The sequence below is a fragment of the Oncorhynchus gorbuscha genome, linkage group LG07 (assembly GCF_021184085.1).
Source record: "Oncorhynchus gorbuscha isolate QuinsamMale2020 ecotype Even-year linkage group LG07, OgorEven_v1.0, whole genome shotgun sequence".
Taxonomy (NCBI): Eukaryota; Metazoa; Chordata; class Actinopteri; order Salmoniformes; family Salmonidae; genus Oncorhynchus; species Oncorhynchus gorbuscha.
Genome location: NC_060179.1, coordinates 80763265 through 80777866, shown reverse-complemented (window position 1 = coordinate 80777866; position 14602 = coordinate 80763265). Strand labels below are relative to the sequence as shown.

The 14602-nt window shown below is 47.0% G+C and overlaps 1 protein-coding gene across 2 annotated transcripts in view; it reads right to left on the bottom strand.

Annotated features, from left to right (window-relative positions):
- Positions 1–6885: 6885 nt before the first annotated feature.
- Positions 6886–14602, bottom strand: part of LOC124040419 (vinculin-like) — a 64747-nt gene continuing 57030 nt past the window's right edge. For both annotated transcript variants that reach the window (XM_046357589.1, XM_046357590.1), the window contains exons 14-23: positions 13944–14093; positions 13749–13857; positions 13453–13631; positions 11771–11894; positions 11348–11472; positions 10954–11139; positions 10489–10692; positions 9150–9254; positions 8708–8877; positions 6886–8575 (exon numbers count right to left, since the gene is read on the bottom strand). In XM_046357589.1, coding sequence (XP_046213545.1) covers positions 8731–8877; positions 9150–9254; positions 10489–10692; positions 10954–11139; positions 11348–11472; positions 11771–11894; positions 13453–13631; positions 13749–13857; positions 13944–14093 — 1329 coding nt within the window. In that variant the 3' untranslated portion in view covers positions 6886–8575; positions 8708–8730. The remainder of the gene's footprint in view (positions 8576–8707; positions 8878–9149; positions 9255–10488; positions 10693–10953; positions 11140–11347; positions 11473–11770; positions 11895–13452; positions 13632–13748; positions 13858–13943; positions 14094–14602) is intronic.

The following is a 14602-nucleotide window of genomic DNA, read 5'->3' as shown; positions in this document are numbered from 1 at the left end:
CAACACTCACAACCCTGCTTTTGTCAGAAAAAGAGACAAGAGAAGCGGGAGGAAGGTCGAGCAACAGAGATGGAAGGAGGGGGGAATAGAAAGGGGGAGGAATGGAGGGAGAGAGAGAGAGAGGGAGAGAGAGGGGGAGGGGGAGGAGAGAGAGAGAGAGAGAGAGAGAGAGAGAGAGAGAGAGAGAGAGAGAGAGAGAGAGAGAGAGAGAGGAGGGGGAGGGATAGAGAGAGAGAGAGAGAGAGAGAGAGAGAGAGAGAGAGAGAGAGAGAGAGAGAGAGAGAGAGAGAGAGAGAGAGAGAGAGAGAGAGAGAGAGAGAGAGAGAGAGAGAGAGAGGTCCTGGGTGTGAGAGGTCCCGGAGAGCAGGCTAGGTCCCGAGAGAGAGGCTAGGTCCCGGGAGAGGCTACTCTTGTCCTGGGTGTGCAGGCTACTCTGGTCCCGGGTGAGCAGGCTACTCTGGTCCCGGGTGAGCAGGCTACTCTGGTCCCGGGTGAGCAGGCTACTCTGGTCCTGGGTGTCCCGGGTGAGCAGGCTACTCTGGTCCCGGGTGAGCAGGCTACTCTGGTTCCTGGGGGTGAGCAGGCTACTCTGGTTCCGGGTGAGCAGGCTACTCTGGTCCTGGGTGAGCAGTCTACTCTGGTCCCGGGTGAGCAGTCTACTCTGGTCCCGGGTGAGCAGGCTACTCTGGTCCCGGGTGAGCAGGCTACTCTGGTCCCGGGTGAGCAGGCTACTCTGGCAGGCTACCTGGGTGAGCAGGCTACTCTGGTCCCGGGTGAGCAGGCTAGGCTAGGCTCTGGCTCCCGGGTCCCGGTCCCGGGTGAGCAGGCTACTCTGGTCCCGGGTGAGCAGGCTACTCTGGTCCCGGGTGAGCAGGCTACTCTGGTCCCGGGTGAGCAGGCTACTCTGGTCCCGGGTGAGCAGGCTACTCTGGTCCCGGGTGAGCAGGCTACTCTGGTCCCGGGTGAGCAGGCTACTCTGGTCCCGGGTGAGCAGGCTACTCTGGTCCCGGGTGAGCAGGCTACTCTGGTCCGGGTGAGCAGGCTACTCTGGTCCCGGGTGAGCAGGCTACTCTGGTCCCGGGTGAGCAGGCTACTCTGGTCCCGGGTGAGCAGGCTACTCTGGTCCTGGTTTCCATTGTGACGCCGCTCATCTGCATTTAGCACAGAGGACAAAAAGAAAACCCGAACGAGGGATGAGAGGAGCGCCGATTGAACTTAATTGCTGTGAGAAAAACAAGCTCTGAAAGGAGTCATTACCATCAGCGTCAAGATGAGAAACTAAACTATTTATTATTGTTGGATTGGACAGACGCAGGTGTCATGATAAACTAATGGTGAACAGGTTGTATGTGAAGTTCACACAGGAAGCTGTTGAATATTTATCTGGGGGCCCTTATTGAAGAAAAGGGCTTCATTCAGTCATCTAACAGGGTCATTTAATTGCCTAATTTCAGGTTTAATATGACAATATTTAACAGGAGGCTGTTGAATTACTCTGTGTAGAGGCTAGATTACATGGTTCCATTATGTTATCTCTAACAGACTAATAAAAGTGTCATTTGATGTTTATATGACATATGGTTTAATATATGCCTGCGAATATTTCCGAGACAACAATACACTCCCTATGCCTTAGTCATAATGATACAAATGAATGCCACTCTAAAAAAGTATATTTATCATAACTATGAAAAGTAGATGCCGTTTTCTCGTATTGTAATCTTTTGCAGATTGGAGGTGTCTTTTGTAACGTTAAATGTAAATGTAAATGTTGTCATGTTGAATCCTGGTAAAGAAAACGCTGCTCTTGCCACCTGCAGGAGAGAGAGGGTAGCGTAAATATTCTGTTTATCGTGCACTGTACCATACAGCGTCATGTGACCATGAGGTTCCATTTCCAGCCACATGGTGGCACTGTTGTACAGATAACATAACTCCCCCAAAATATATTGATCAGATTCTGTTTACATGTAACCACATTAAAACATTTGTTTCAACTCAAAGGAAATTAAAACCACCTCTTCTCAAACACCACCACCACCTCCTCTCTCAACCACCACCACCTCCTCCTCCTCTCAACCACCACCACCTCCTCCTCTCTATCACCACCACCTCCTCCTCTCTATCACCACCACCACCTCCTCCTCTCAACCACCACCACCTCCTCCTCCTCTCAAGCACCACCACCTCCTCCTCTCAACCACCACCACCTCCTCCTCTCTATCACCACCACCACCTCCTCCTCTCAACCACCACCACCTCCTCCTCCTCTCAAGCACCACCACCTCCTCCTCTCAACCACCACCACCACCTCCTCTCTCAACCACCACCACCACCACCACCACCTCCTCCTCTCAACCACCACCACCACCACCTCGTCTCTCAACCACCACCAGCTCTTCTCAACCACCACCACCTCCTCTCAACCACTACCACCACCACCTCCTCTCTCAACCACCACCACCTCCTCCTCTCAACCACCACCACCTCCTCTCAACCACTACCACCTCCTCTCAACCACTACCACCTCCTCTCAACCACCACCTCCTCTCAAGCACCACCACCTCCTCCTCTCAACCACCACCACCACCTCCTCTCTCAACCACCACCACCACCACCACCTCCTCCTCTCAACCACCACCACCACCACCACCTCGTCTCTCAACCACCACCACCTCCTCTCAACCACTACCACCACCACCTCCTCTCTCAACCACCACCACCTCCTCCTCTCAACCACCACCACCTCCTCTCAACCACTACCACCTCCTCTCAACCACTACCACCTCCTCTCAACCACCACCACCTCCTCCTCTCAACCACCACCACCTCCTCCTCTCAACCACTACCACCTCCTCTCAACCACTACCACCTCCTCTCAACCACCACCTCCTCCTCCTCTCTATCACCACCACCTCCTCCTCTCAACCACCACCACCTCCTCTCAACCACTACCACCTCCTCTCAACCACTACCACCTCCTCTCAACCACCACCACCACCACCTCCTCTCTCAACCACCACCTCCTCCTCCTCTCAACCACCACCACCTCCTCCTCCTCTCTATCACCACCACCTCCTCCTCTCAACCACCACCACCTCCTCCTCCTCTCAACCACCACCACCTCCTCCTCCTCTCTATCACCACCACCTCCTCCTCTCAACCACCACCACCTCCTCCTCCTCTCAAGCACCACCACCTCCTCCTCTCAACCACCACCACCACCTCCTCTCTCAACCACCACCACCACCACCACCACCTCCTCTCTCAACCACCACCACCACCACCACCTCCTCCTCCTCTCAATCACCACCACCACCACCTCCTCTCTCAACCACCACCACCTTGTCTCTCAACCACCACCACCACCACCTCCTCTCTCAACCACCACCACCACCACCTCCTCTCTCAACCACCACCACCTTGTCTCTCAACCACCACCACCTCGTCTCAACCACCACCACCTCTTCTCAACCACCACCACCACCACCTCCTCTCTCAACCACCACCAGCTCTTCTCAACCACCACCACCTCCTCTCAACCACCACCACCTCCTCTCAATCACCACCACCTCCTCCTCTCAACCACCACCACCACCTTCTCTCAATCACCACCACCACCACCCCCACCTCCTCCTCCTCTCAATCACCACCACCTTCTCAATCACCACCACCACCTCCTCTCTACCACCACCACCCCCACCTCCTCCTCCCAACCACCACCTCCTCCTCCTCTCAACCACCACCACCATCTTCTCTCAATCACCACCACCTCCTCCTCCTCCTCTCAACCTCCACCACCTCCTCTCAACCACCGCCACCTCTTCCTCCTCCTCTCAACCACCACTTCCTCCTCTCAAACACCACCACCTCTCAAGCACCACCTCCTCCTCCTCTCAACCACCACCACCATCTTCTCTCAATCACCACCACCTCCTCCTCCTCCTCCTCCTCTCAACCACCACCACCTCCTCCTCCTCCACCACCTCTCAACCACCTCATCCTCTCAACCACCTCCTCCTCCTCCTCTCAACCACCACCACCATCTTCTCTCAATCACCACCACCTCCTCCTCCTCCTCCTCCTCTCAACCACCTCCTCCTCCTCTCAACCACCACCACCACCACCACTTCTCAACCAAGGCAGTCAGGGATTTTCGGTTGCAACGTTTATATTCCGTCGACGATTAAACAGCATTGAAAGAGATCAATGTAGACGGATCGTGTTTGGATGGGTAAGCATTATTCTGACTGAACGGCATCAGGGTGTCTCCACAAAGCGTCTCGCTGTTGAAAATTGATCCTAGGTGCTGAGTACAGAGACATCTTACTCCTACACTTATGGTTAAAAATAAAAGCTATGCATGAAGTCTCTTAAGTCACGAGTCGACAGATATTTAGTTCACCTCATGAGCTGTCCTACCCAGTTTAGAGTTACCAGCAGGACTCTAGATAATAGAAACATGCAACGAGCTAGTGGTTTCTGCGCAACATGCCATTGCTTTGGAGTTAAAAGAATGTTTAGATATTTCTATTACGCTCAACCCATAAATAATATTTATCTAAAAAAAAAAAAGGTTAGCAATGTGGTTAAGGTTAGGTTTAAAAAAACAGAGGTGGCTGGTGAGAGGAGCAATAAATGAAGTGGTAGCAAACACAAACATATGGAAAGTACATTTGACTCTGTTCCACTCATCCCATTACAATGAGCCCATCCTCCTATAGCTCATCACACCAGCCTCCTTTATGTTTGTCATGCAGCGAGAGTCGAGTGGAGAAGAACAGCTTCGGTTTAGTCTGTCGTCCTGATGAGCCCTTTTGACTTGGTCGTGTTCAGAATCCGTAATTATTATTCTTTTTACGGACGTGAATGCCGTACATGTTTGGTGAAAATTATTACAATAAAATGTGCTTTAGTGTGCCCCAGTATCAGGCCTGGGTGACAACTATCTAGCATATGGGAGTGAAGGACACTGTGCCCAGGGTTGTCGGCTTGCAGCACAAACTCTCCCCCTTGAAAAGTGTAGACTATCACGGTCAGTGGTGGGTAAAACTACTGAATTGTCATACTTGAGTAAAAGATACCTTAAAATAAAATAAAATGATTCAAGTGAAAGTCACCCAGTAAAATACTACTTGAGCGAAAGTACTTAGATTTAAACAAGAAAAGGTACTCTATTGTCATACTTGAGTAAAAGTTCAAAGTAAATGCCGAACACATCACATTCCTTTTATTAAGCCAACCTAAAATGGCACAATTTGTATTTATTTACGGGATCGGCAGGGGCACAGTCCAACACTCAGACATCATGTCCAAAACCAATATGTGTGTTCAGTGAGTCCGACAGAGCAGAAGCAGTAGGGATATGATGACACGGTAAGTCCTGCCTGAGCATTCAAAATGTACTTTTGAGTATCAGGGAAAATGTATGGGAGTAAAATTAAAATAAAAAAATACAAATAAATAAAATACATTTAAAAAACAGTAAATGTTGTGGAGTAAAAGTTGCAAAAATATATAAAGTAGTAAAGTACAGATATCCCCCCCCCCCCCCAAAAAAAAGGACTTAAGTAGTACTTCAAGGTATTTTTAAAACCACTGATCACAGTGACATCCAGAATTGTTTCTACCAATATTACAAGTTATTTCTCGTGTATTTTACTATCCTACTGGAAATTACAATCCTGTGGGATGGAACAAACTGGAGACGGTGAACAAATCCAGAAGGTGACCAATAACGTCGTCGCTCAGCGAAATAAACAACTTTATTTGACAGGTTTTAACTAGCACCGTGCTGCTGTTGCCAGCAGGGCTCATCAGGACGACTGACTGAAACAGATCCATGACTCTCACCTGCACCACATAAGACGTGAGCTCCAGACGTTGAGAGAATAGGCTGCCGCCCAGTTAGCTGTTTGGAGATTAGTGCTCATTCTGCCACGATGCTTTTGCAGCACTATGAATAAAGTGGTATGAATGAAGGCTAGTTGACTGAATAGGATGCTGACTGAATGAAGGCTAGTTGACTGAATAGGATGCTGACTGAGTGAAGGCTAGTTGACTGAATAGGATGCTGACTGAATGAAGGCTAGTTTACTGAATAGGATGTTGACTGAATAGGATGCTGACTGAGTGATGGCTAGTTGACTGAATAGGATGCTGACAATGGAGGCTAGTTGACTGAATTGGATGTTAACTGAATTGGATGCTGACTCACAACTGGGTTAATAACACGTACTGTGTTATAAACCACTCACTACTGGGTTATAACAAGTACTGTGTTATAAACCACTCACTGCTGGGTTATAACACGTACTGTGTTATAAACCACTCACTACTGGGTTATAACAGGTACTGTGTTATAAACCACTCACTACTGGGTTATAACAAGTACTGTGTTATAAACAGGTCACTACTAGGTTAGAGGATTTGCAGTTGTGAGTCTTAAATGCTTTATTACAAAATAATGTGAACCAAGCAGCAGGACTTGATTATTGTATAATTTGAAGGTTCCCGAGTGGCGCAGTGGTCTAAGGCTAGAAGCGCCACTACAGACCCTGGTTCGATCCCGGGTTGTATCACAACGGGCGGAGATCAGGAGTCCCATAGGGCGGCGCACAATTGGTCCAGCGTCGCCCGGGTTTGGCCGCCATTTTAAATTTAGAATTAGTTCTTAACTCACTTTCCTAGTTTAATAAAAGGTTAAATAAATACAATAACTTTTTTTAAATCTTAGAAACTGAATGAAACGTGATCCTTCCCTTTAGGCTGTACCCATCTTATATCACAAAAATGTTTCTGAACAAAAGGCTGATGCCTTGAGTAGTATCTACTTTGTAGTAAACGCAAAACATAATTTTCTGTAAATGAAAAAAAATAACAACATTTATTGCAATCAGTCTTTTTATTACAGGGCACATCAGATGGTTTTGTAGGGTCTCAATAATCGTACACATTCAAACTGCTCTGGAATTATTCAGACACAAGAGAAAACGTTTCAAAACGTCAACCGTTTGTACCAGCTGTGTAATGTTTAGTGTAGCTTGAAGATACGAGAGGAAGAGAAGGCTGATATCTCATCACCAGTTTCATGTGACGTATTAAACTTACACACAGTGGTGGTCTCCTGGATTAAACCTAGTCCTAGAAACCCCCCCCCCCTCGAAATAAACACGTTAAATATGTTCCCTCTTCATCCTCCAGAACCAGAATCTTTATCACCCCCCCCCAGACTATCACTCCAGTCTCTTTATCTTCAAAGCATTTGATGCATCATTCATTAATCCTTCACCACATTAGGTCAAGACACAGTTTAAACATTACACGATAGCTGGCCTCTAGTCAGGCAAAGACATGGAGCCTGGCTTGCTATAGTTTCACTGAGAAGCACAAAGAAGAGAGCACCAGACCTAAGGCCTACATGTAATCTCAATGCAACAATGTGAGCAAAAACAATCAAGCCAGAAACATATAGAGCTGAATGCCAGTATCTTAACAGAAATGTGTTCTAAGTGAATAAGACAGTCTCTACCCAAAGTGTCTGAAGAGCTCATCATTATGTTTTCCAATATTGCAGATATAATAAAACCCCAAGACAGAAAAAGTTAATGGTGGAACAAACCTAGCATGAGTGCCAGGCTGTTTAGTGCTATCACACCGACTCCCTGTCACTCATTGTCATGGCACAATGAAGTAGATGCAAAGAGCACAAACAGATCTGGGACCAGGCTAGAATAAACTCTTTGGCAGTACTGACAAAAAAAAAAGACAAAAAAAAATAGCTACCAAAAACCACCACACCATTTAATAAAAATGTAGAACAAGGAACAGTGTTTCTTTTTTAAAGTTTCTATAACATAGTGTAATACCACTGAATAGTCGATTATATTTGTGTAGAACAGATTTTTCTGATATCATTGAACTCACTCCCATTGAGTTGGAGCAGATGTGCTTTGTCCTAGCGAAGGTGAGCGACTACACGTGGCAGATAGTGAAATTAAGAACCAGTATAAAGATATATATAAAAAAGGCCTTCCAAGGAAAAACATCTTAATATTCTAATTTTAACTTCAAGGCCCTCTTCTCACCATTGTATGTATAACTGAGACTAGTACACCTTTAACCTTACTCTATACGAAAAGAAACCTCTAATCAAAAAATATATACCTGGGATTTCTCATAAGATCTTAAAACACATTTCATTTATTTTTTTAAATTTTTATATATATATTTTGTATATATATATTTTTTTTATACATACAATTAGAAAAGAAAATTGCAAGTAAGAATCATTCTGAATCATGTTATAGTTGCATTGGATAGTCCCCTACTTTATTTTTGAACAAAACGGTCACTGTTTACAGACACGTATGGGATTGACATCGACTGATAAATAGTGTTTTCAGTATTAACTCAAGGTTTTCACCCTAACCAGGCTGGGCTTTTTAAAAAGTGGCCGTTTTCATTCATTGTAGCTTGGAATTAGTATGCATGTGTTCATCAAATCTACTGCTCAGAGAGTCTGGCTGTTTTCTTCTTCTGACCAGGCTGGGCTTTGGGCAGAGGAACAGAATAACTGTGTCCCCAATGGCACCACATTCCTCACACAGTATTACTGCACCACCTTCAGCCAGAGACGTACGGATCCTGGTCAGAAGTAGTGCAACTACATAGGGAATAGAGTGGCATTTGCGGAACGCAAAATTAACCAACAGTCGGGCCCGTCTCTTCTTACTGGTACCAGGGGGTCTTTCGGATCCAGTGCAGGGTGAAACCGGCATCCGTCCGGATCTTGATGGAGGCAGCCTCGGCCTCTCTAACAGTCTCCTTCACAGACTGCATCAGGTTCTGGGCATTGTGGACCAACATCTCTGTGGCCTGGGAGAGGAGGAAAACAAAATGGTCAAATTGATCATTAAGCTGTTCTAGTGTAAAACTGTACTACACTAGTAACATTACTGTTAATTACTACTCGAGCAAATGCTTTTCAAGTTGAGTTTTTCCCCCGTTATTAAACAAGTGGACTAGGGACTGTTCCTTATTCCACTTGTTTAATAACAGAAACCACTCAACCTCATTACGACGTAATTACAAAGCAAAAAGGTAACTTGGGTTGATGAGTGTTATCCAGTGATGTCCAGCGTACTGACCTGCTCGGACTCCTCCTCGCTGATGTTGGTACGACCCAACATGGTGGCCTTGACTGTGGAGAGGATCTTCAGCTGTGTGCTGATGGTAGGGATGCGCTCACACACCTGGAACACAGAGAAGTTCCTCCAAGTTCACGTTGATTTAAAGTGCATTTTACACAGGTCTCAACAAGATCCATTTAATTCAGACGATCGACCCTAATTCAGACGATATTCGACCCTAATTCAGACGATCGACCCTAATTCAGACGATCGACCCTAATTCAGACGATCGACCCTAATTCAGACGATCGACCCTAATTCAGACGATCGACCCTAATTCAAACGATCGACCCTAATTCAAACGATCGACCCTAATTCAAACGATCGACCCCAATTCAGACGATCGACCCCAATTCAAACGATCGACCCCAATTCAGACGATCGACCCCAATTCAAACGATCGACCCCAATTCAAACGATCGACCCCAATTCAGACGATCGACCCCAATTCAGACGATCGACCCCAATTCAGACGATCGACCCCAATTCAGACGATCGACCCCAATTCAGACGATCGACCCCAATTCAGACGATCGACCCCAATTCAGACGATCGACCCCAATTCAGACGATCGACCCCAATTCAGACGATCGACCCCAATTCAGACGATCGACTCCCATTCAGACCCCAATTCAGACGATCGACCCCAATTCAGACGATCGACCCCAATTCAGACGATCGACCCCAATTCAGACGATCGACCCCAATTCAGACGATCGACCCCAATTCAGACGATCGACCCCAATTCAGACGATCGACCCCAATTCAGACGATCGACCCCATTCAGACGATCGACCCTAATTCAGACGATCGACCCTAATTCAAACGATCGACCCTAATTCAAACGATCGACCCTAATTCAAACGATCGACCCTAATTCAAACGATCGACCCTAATTCAAATCACAAGGACATGCAGGAAATTTGAAATTCTAGCTTTAGTCCTACCACTCCTACATGAATATAAGGTTGTCTTTTGTGTGGTCTCTGAACATGCCAGAGCAGACGCTGCACAAGAAAACCCTGACGAAAGCAGTCTGAAAATGTTTCTAGCGGTTGTCAAATCCTTGCTTCCTCCCTCCTGGCTTGCTCAGTTCTTCTCAAACTGCATTGGAGGAGAAGATCCCTAGGTCCCTGCCTTGGACCAGCCTCCTCCAATGAGTTTTGAGAGGAATTGAGGAAACAAGGAGGGATTTGGCAGAAGACTGGACCAGATAAAACCACATGTATTGCATCGGAGACATCATAGTTGTATTTTTTTTAAGAAGACATGACCAGGGATCAGCCAGTCCACTGACCTGGAGCAGGTTGGTCCGGATGCGTTTGTCTGTGCACTGCTTGGCCACCTCCTTGGCCAACTTTGTGACCTCGTCTGAGGCTTTTGCGATGTCTTTGGCACACTGAATGAGGGCACGCTTGTTCCCGCCGGCACCGCGCACCAGACGGGACATCTCAGCCATGAGCAGGGCCATCCTCTTGGCTGCACCGATGATGTCGTTACCCTGAAAGAGATCACAATCAAGAAAAGCATGAAATCGGACATCTGACAACACAGTATGCTACAACACAGTATGCTACAACACAGTATGCTACATCACAGTATGCTACAACACAGTATGTTACATGTCACATTTCCTTGATGGCACTGAAAAATGGTAACTGAGCGGCTCTACTGTTGCTTTCTGGTCGCAGAGAAATTACTATGTTCTGTACTGGCAATAAACTTAACATTCAACCTGAACGTGTAAGTGGTTGTATCTCACCTTGCTGGACCACTTGCGGGCTTCCTCGTGGAGCTGTCTGGCGGCCATCATCATGGGCTCGCTCACCATCTCTCCCACCTCTTGCTCTGGGAAGTCCTCGTCCTTCTCCTCTGGGGGAGGGGGTCTGGGGGGAGGAACCTCACCCTCGGGGAGAGGTGGTTTTGGTGGGGCGGGCTCGTCGCTGACCTGGCATGTTGCAGACAGAAGTGTTAATTCTCTATGGAAGATCATTTCTGTTCTAAAAAAGAAATATACTAAATATATCAGAACGTTCTGAAACCACATTGTTACCCCACTGAACAAAACCCTGGTGTTGACAGTCTAGGACTGTAAAAGCTTTTTGTGACAACTGCTGAAAAAATATGTATAATTTATTTTTGATTGATTGACTTACGTGCAGCTGGTCCAGATCAGGTGGTGGTGGGGGGAAGTCTGGTTCCTGTGGCTGGAACGCATCTCTCACCTTGGCAACGGCCCCCAGGATCCTATGGCCTGAATCCAGGAAGCCCTTCTGCAGACCTGGACACCACAGAGGAAGAATCAGATCGATCGTTAGGCCTTATAAATAGGAGACTAGACAAAGGCCCCAAAAGCTGCTGGTGTAGCAGCAGCAAAACATTCACAGACCCCTAAACCATAAACACCATTGACTGAACTTAACTTTGGACTATCAAAGATTCACGAAATTGACAGAATGAGGCTTCATATTTTGTATTACATCATGCTAGATAGTTATAGATGGATAGCTAATATAGCAGAGTACACAGTATAACGATCAAACATATCCTAAATGTAGGGAAACTGCCTTGAAACGTACTTGGATCGGTGATGTTCCCAGCCACAGCCTTGGCGTTCATCACCATGGGAGATATGGTCCGGCTCAGCTCATCAGACGCAGCCTTCACTATCTCCCTGAATCTAGGATCCTCAGAGTTCTCCACCTGCGGAGACAATGCTATTAATGTTTCCCTTTTTAAATCATGTACTAGTTCTTTGTAATTCAGTTGTCAGTATTGTAAACTGCTAAAAAGGCGCCATCATGGTACATGTGTCTGTATGCTTCTGCCACTGCATTCCTTGCTCTGCGCGGTTTCAGACTGGGTATCCGTAAAGCTCTGTGCGGTTTCAGACTGGGTATCCCTAAAGCTCTGTGCGGTTTCAGACTGGGTATCCCTAAAGCTCTGTGCGGTTTCAGACTGGGTATCCCTAAAGCTCTGTGCGGTTTCAGACTGGGTATCCCTAAAGCTCTGCGCGGTTTCAGACTGGGTATCCCTAAAGCTCTGCGCGGTTTCAGACTGGGTATCCCTAAAGCTCTGCGCGGTTTCAGACTGGGTATCCCTAAAGCTCTGCGCGGTTTCAGACTGGGTATCCCTAAAGCTCTGCGCGGTTTCAGACTGGGTATCTCTAAAGCTCTGCGCGGTTTCAGACTGGGTATCTCTAAAGCTCTGCGCGGTTTCAGACTGGGTATCTCTAAAGCTCTGCGCGGTTTCAGACTGGGTATCTCTAAAGCTCTGCGCGGTTTCAGACTGGGTATCTCTAAAGCTCTGCGCGGTTTCAGACTGGGTATCTCTAAAGCTCTGCGCGGTTTCAGACTGGGTATCTGTAAAGCTCTGCGCGGTTTCAGACTGGGTATCTGTAAAGCTCTGCGCGGTTTCAGACTGGGTATCTGTAAAGCTCTGCGCGGTTTCAGACTGGGTATCTGTAAAGCTCTGCGCGGTTTCAGACTGGGTATCTGTAAAGCTCTGCGCGGTTTCAGACTGGGTATCTGTAAAGCTCTGCGCGGTTTCAGACTGGGTATCTGTAAAGCTCTGCGCGGTTTCAGACTGGGTATCTGTAAAGCTCTGCGCGGTTTCAGACTGGGTATCTGTAAAGCTCTGCGCGGTTTCAGACTGGGTATCTGTAAAGCTCTGCGCGGTTTCAGACTGGGTATCTGTAAAGCTCTGCGCGGTTTCAGACTGGGTATCTGTAAAGCTCTGCGCGGTTTCAGACTGGGTATCTGTAAAGCTCTGCGCGGTTTCAGACTGGGTATCTGTAAAGCTCTGCGCGGTTTCAGACTGGGTATCTGTAAAGCTCTGCGCGGTTTCAGACTGGGTATCTGTAAAGCTCTGCGCGGTTTCAGACTGGGTATCTGTAAAGCTCTGCGCGGTTTCAGACTGGGTATCTGTAAAGCTCTGCGCGGACTTTCAGACTGGGTATCTGTAAAGCTCTGCGCGGTTTCAGACTGGGTATCTGTAAAGCTCTGCGCGGTTTCAGACTGGGTATCTGTAAAGCTCTGCGCGGTTTCAGACTGGGTATCTGTAAAGCTCTGCGCGGTTTCAGACTGGGTATCTGTAAAGCTCTGTGGTTTCAGACTGGGTATCTGTAAAGCTCTGTGGTTTAGACTGGGTATCTGTAAAGCTCTGTGTTTTCAGACTGGGTATCTGTAAAGCTCTTTGTGACAACTGCTGATGTAAAAAGGGCTTTATAAAAAATAAATGTGTAAATAAAATATATCTTTACCTCCCGTTTGGCTACCAGGAGGATCCGGTTGGCCCGACGGGCGATGCTGGTGGCCCCTACCACTAACATCTGGGGCTGGTGGTTAGCCATGGCAGCGCGACATTTCTCCAGGTCTTTCTTAATGGCCTCCTCAGAGGCATCCAACAGAGACTTGGTGTCTATAGCCTCGTCCACCAAACCTAGAGACAGAGGAGACATCATTCTTAGTGCTAATAAGGAAGTGAACACATTTACATGTTCACACAATGCCCACTTTATCGTGATATATAATAAAATGATAGATGGTCTGACACTACCTGTCATTTTCTCCACGTTGTCAATCCACTGGTTGTTCATGGTCTCAAAGTGCTCCAACGCAGCCTGGTTGCCTGGGTTTCTCAGCAGGATACGGGCAGCAGAGACCACCTAGAACAGAACGTTCCCATGAGTTGGTGGACATCATTCCATCATCCTCCTGACCAATGGATACTCAGTCTCACGCCCTCACTCACCTGTGGTGTAATATCTCTTGTAGATTTGACGGCAGCTTGAATCCCCTCCACAGTGCTCTTGTTAGCGGTTCCTACAGCGGCAGCCTTCTCTGCCGTGGCAGCCAGCTTGTTGGCGTGGTTTTCAAAGTTGGCCGCCCTCTCATCAAACACCTAATATAACAGTTACATATCACTGAATGATACAAACTTAAAGGGATACTTCGGGAGTATCTACTTTACCAGAGTAGCATTGCTAGCAGATACCCATAGACTACCAGTCATTGTGCTAACGCTATTTAGCTTGGCTGACAAAACTACCTCTTAACTTCATTCATACTGGAAACAATAATAATAATAATAATAATAATAATAATAATAATAATATAATAATAATAATATAATAATATATGCCATTTAGCAGACGCTTTTATCCAAAGCGACTTACAGTCATGTGTGCATACATTCTACGTATGGGTGGTCCCGGGAATCGAACCCACTACCCTGGCGTTACAAGCGCCATGCTCTACCAACTGAGCTACAGAAGGACCACATACAGTATCCACAAGATCCTCTGACTCTGGGGAAGTAGATAAATGGCCAAAATACACCTTTAATATAATATAGACCAATTGTGTAGATGGTACAAACAGTTTTTAATTTTTATTATCTTACATGATTAC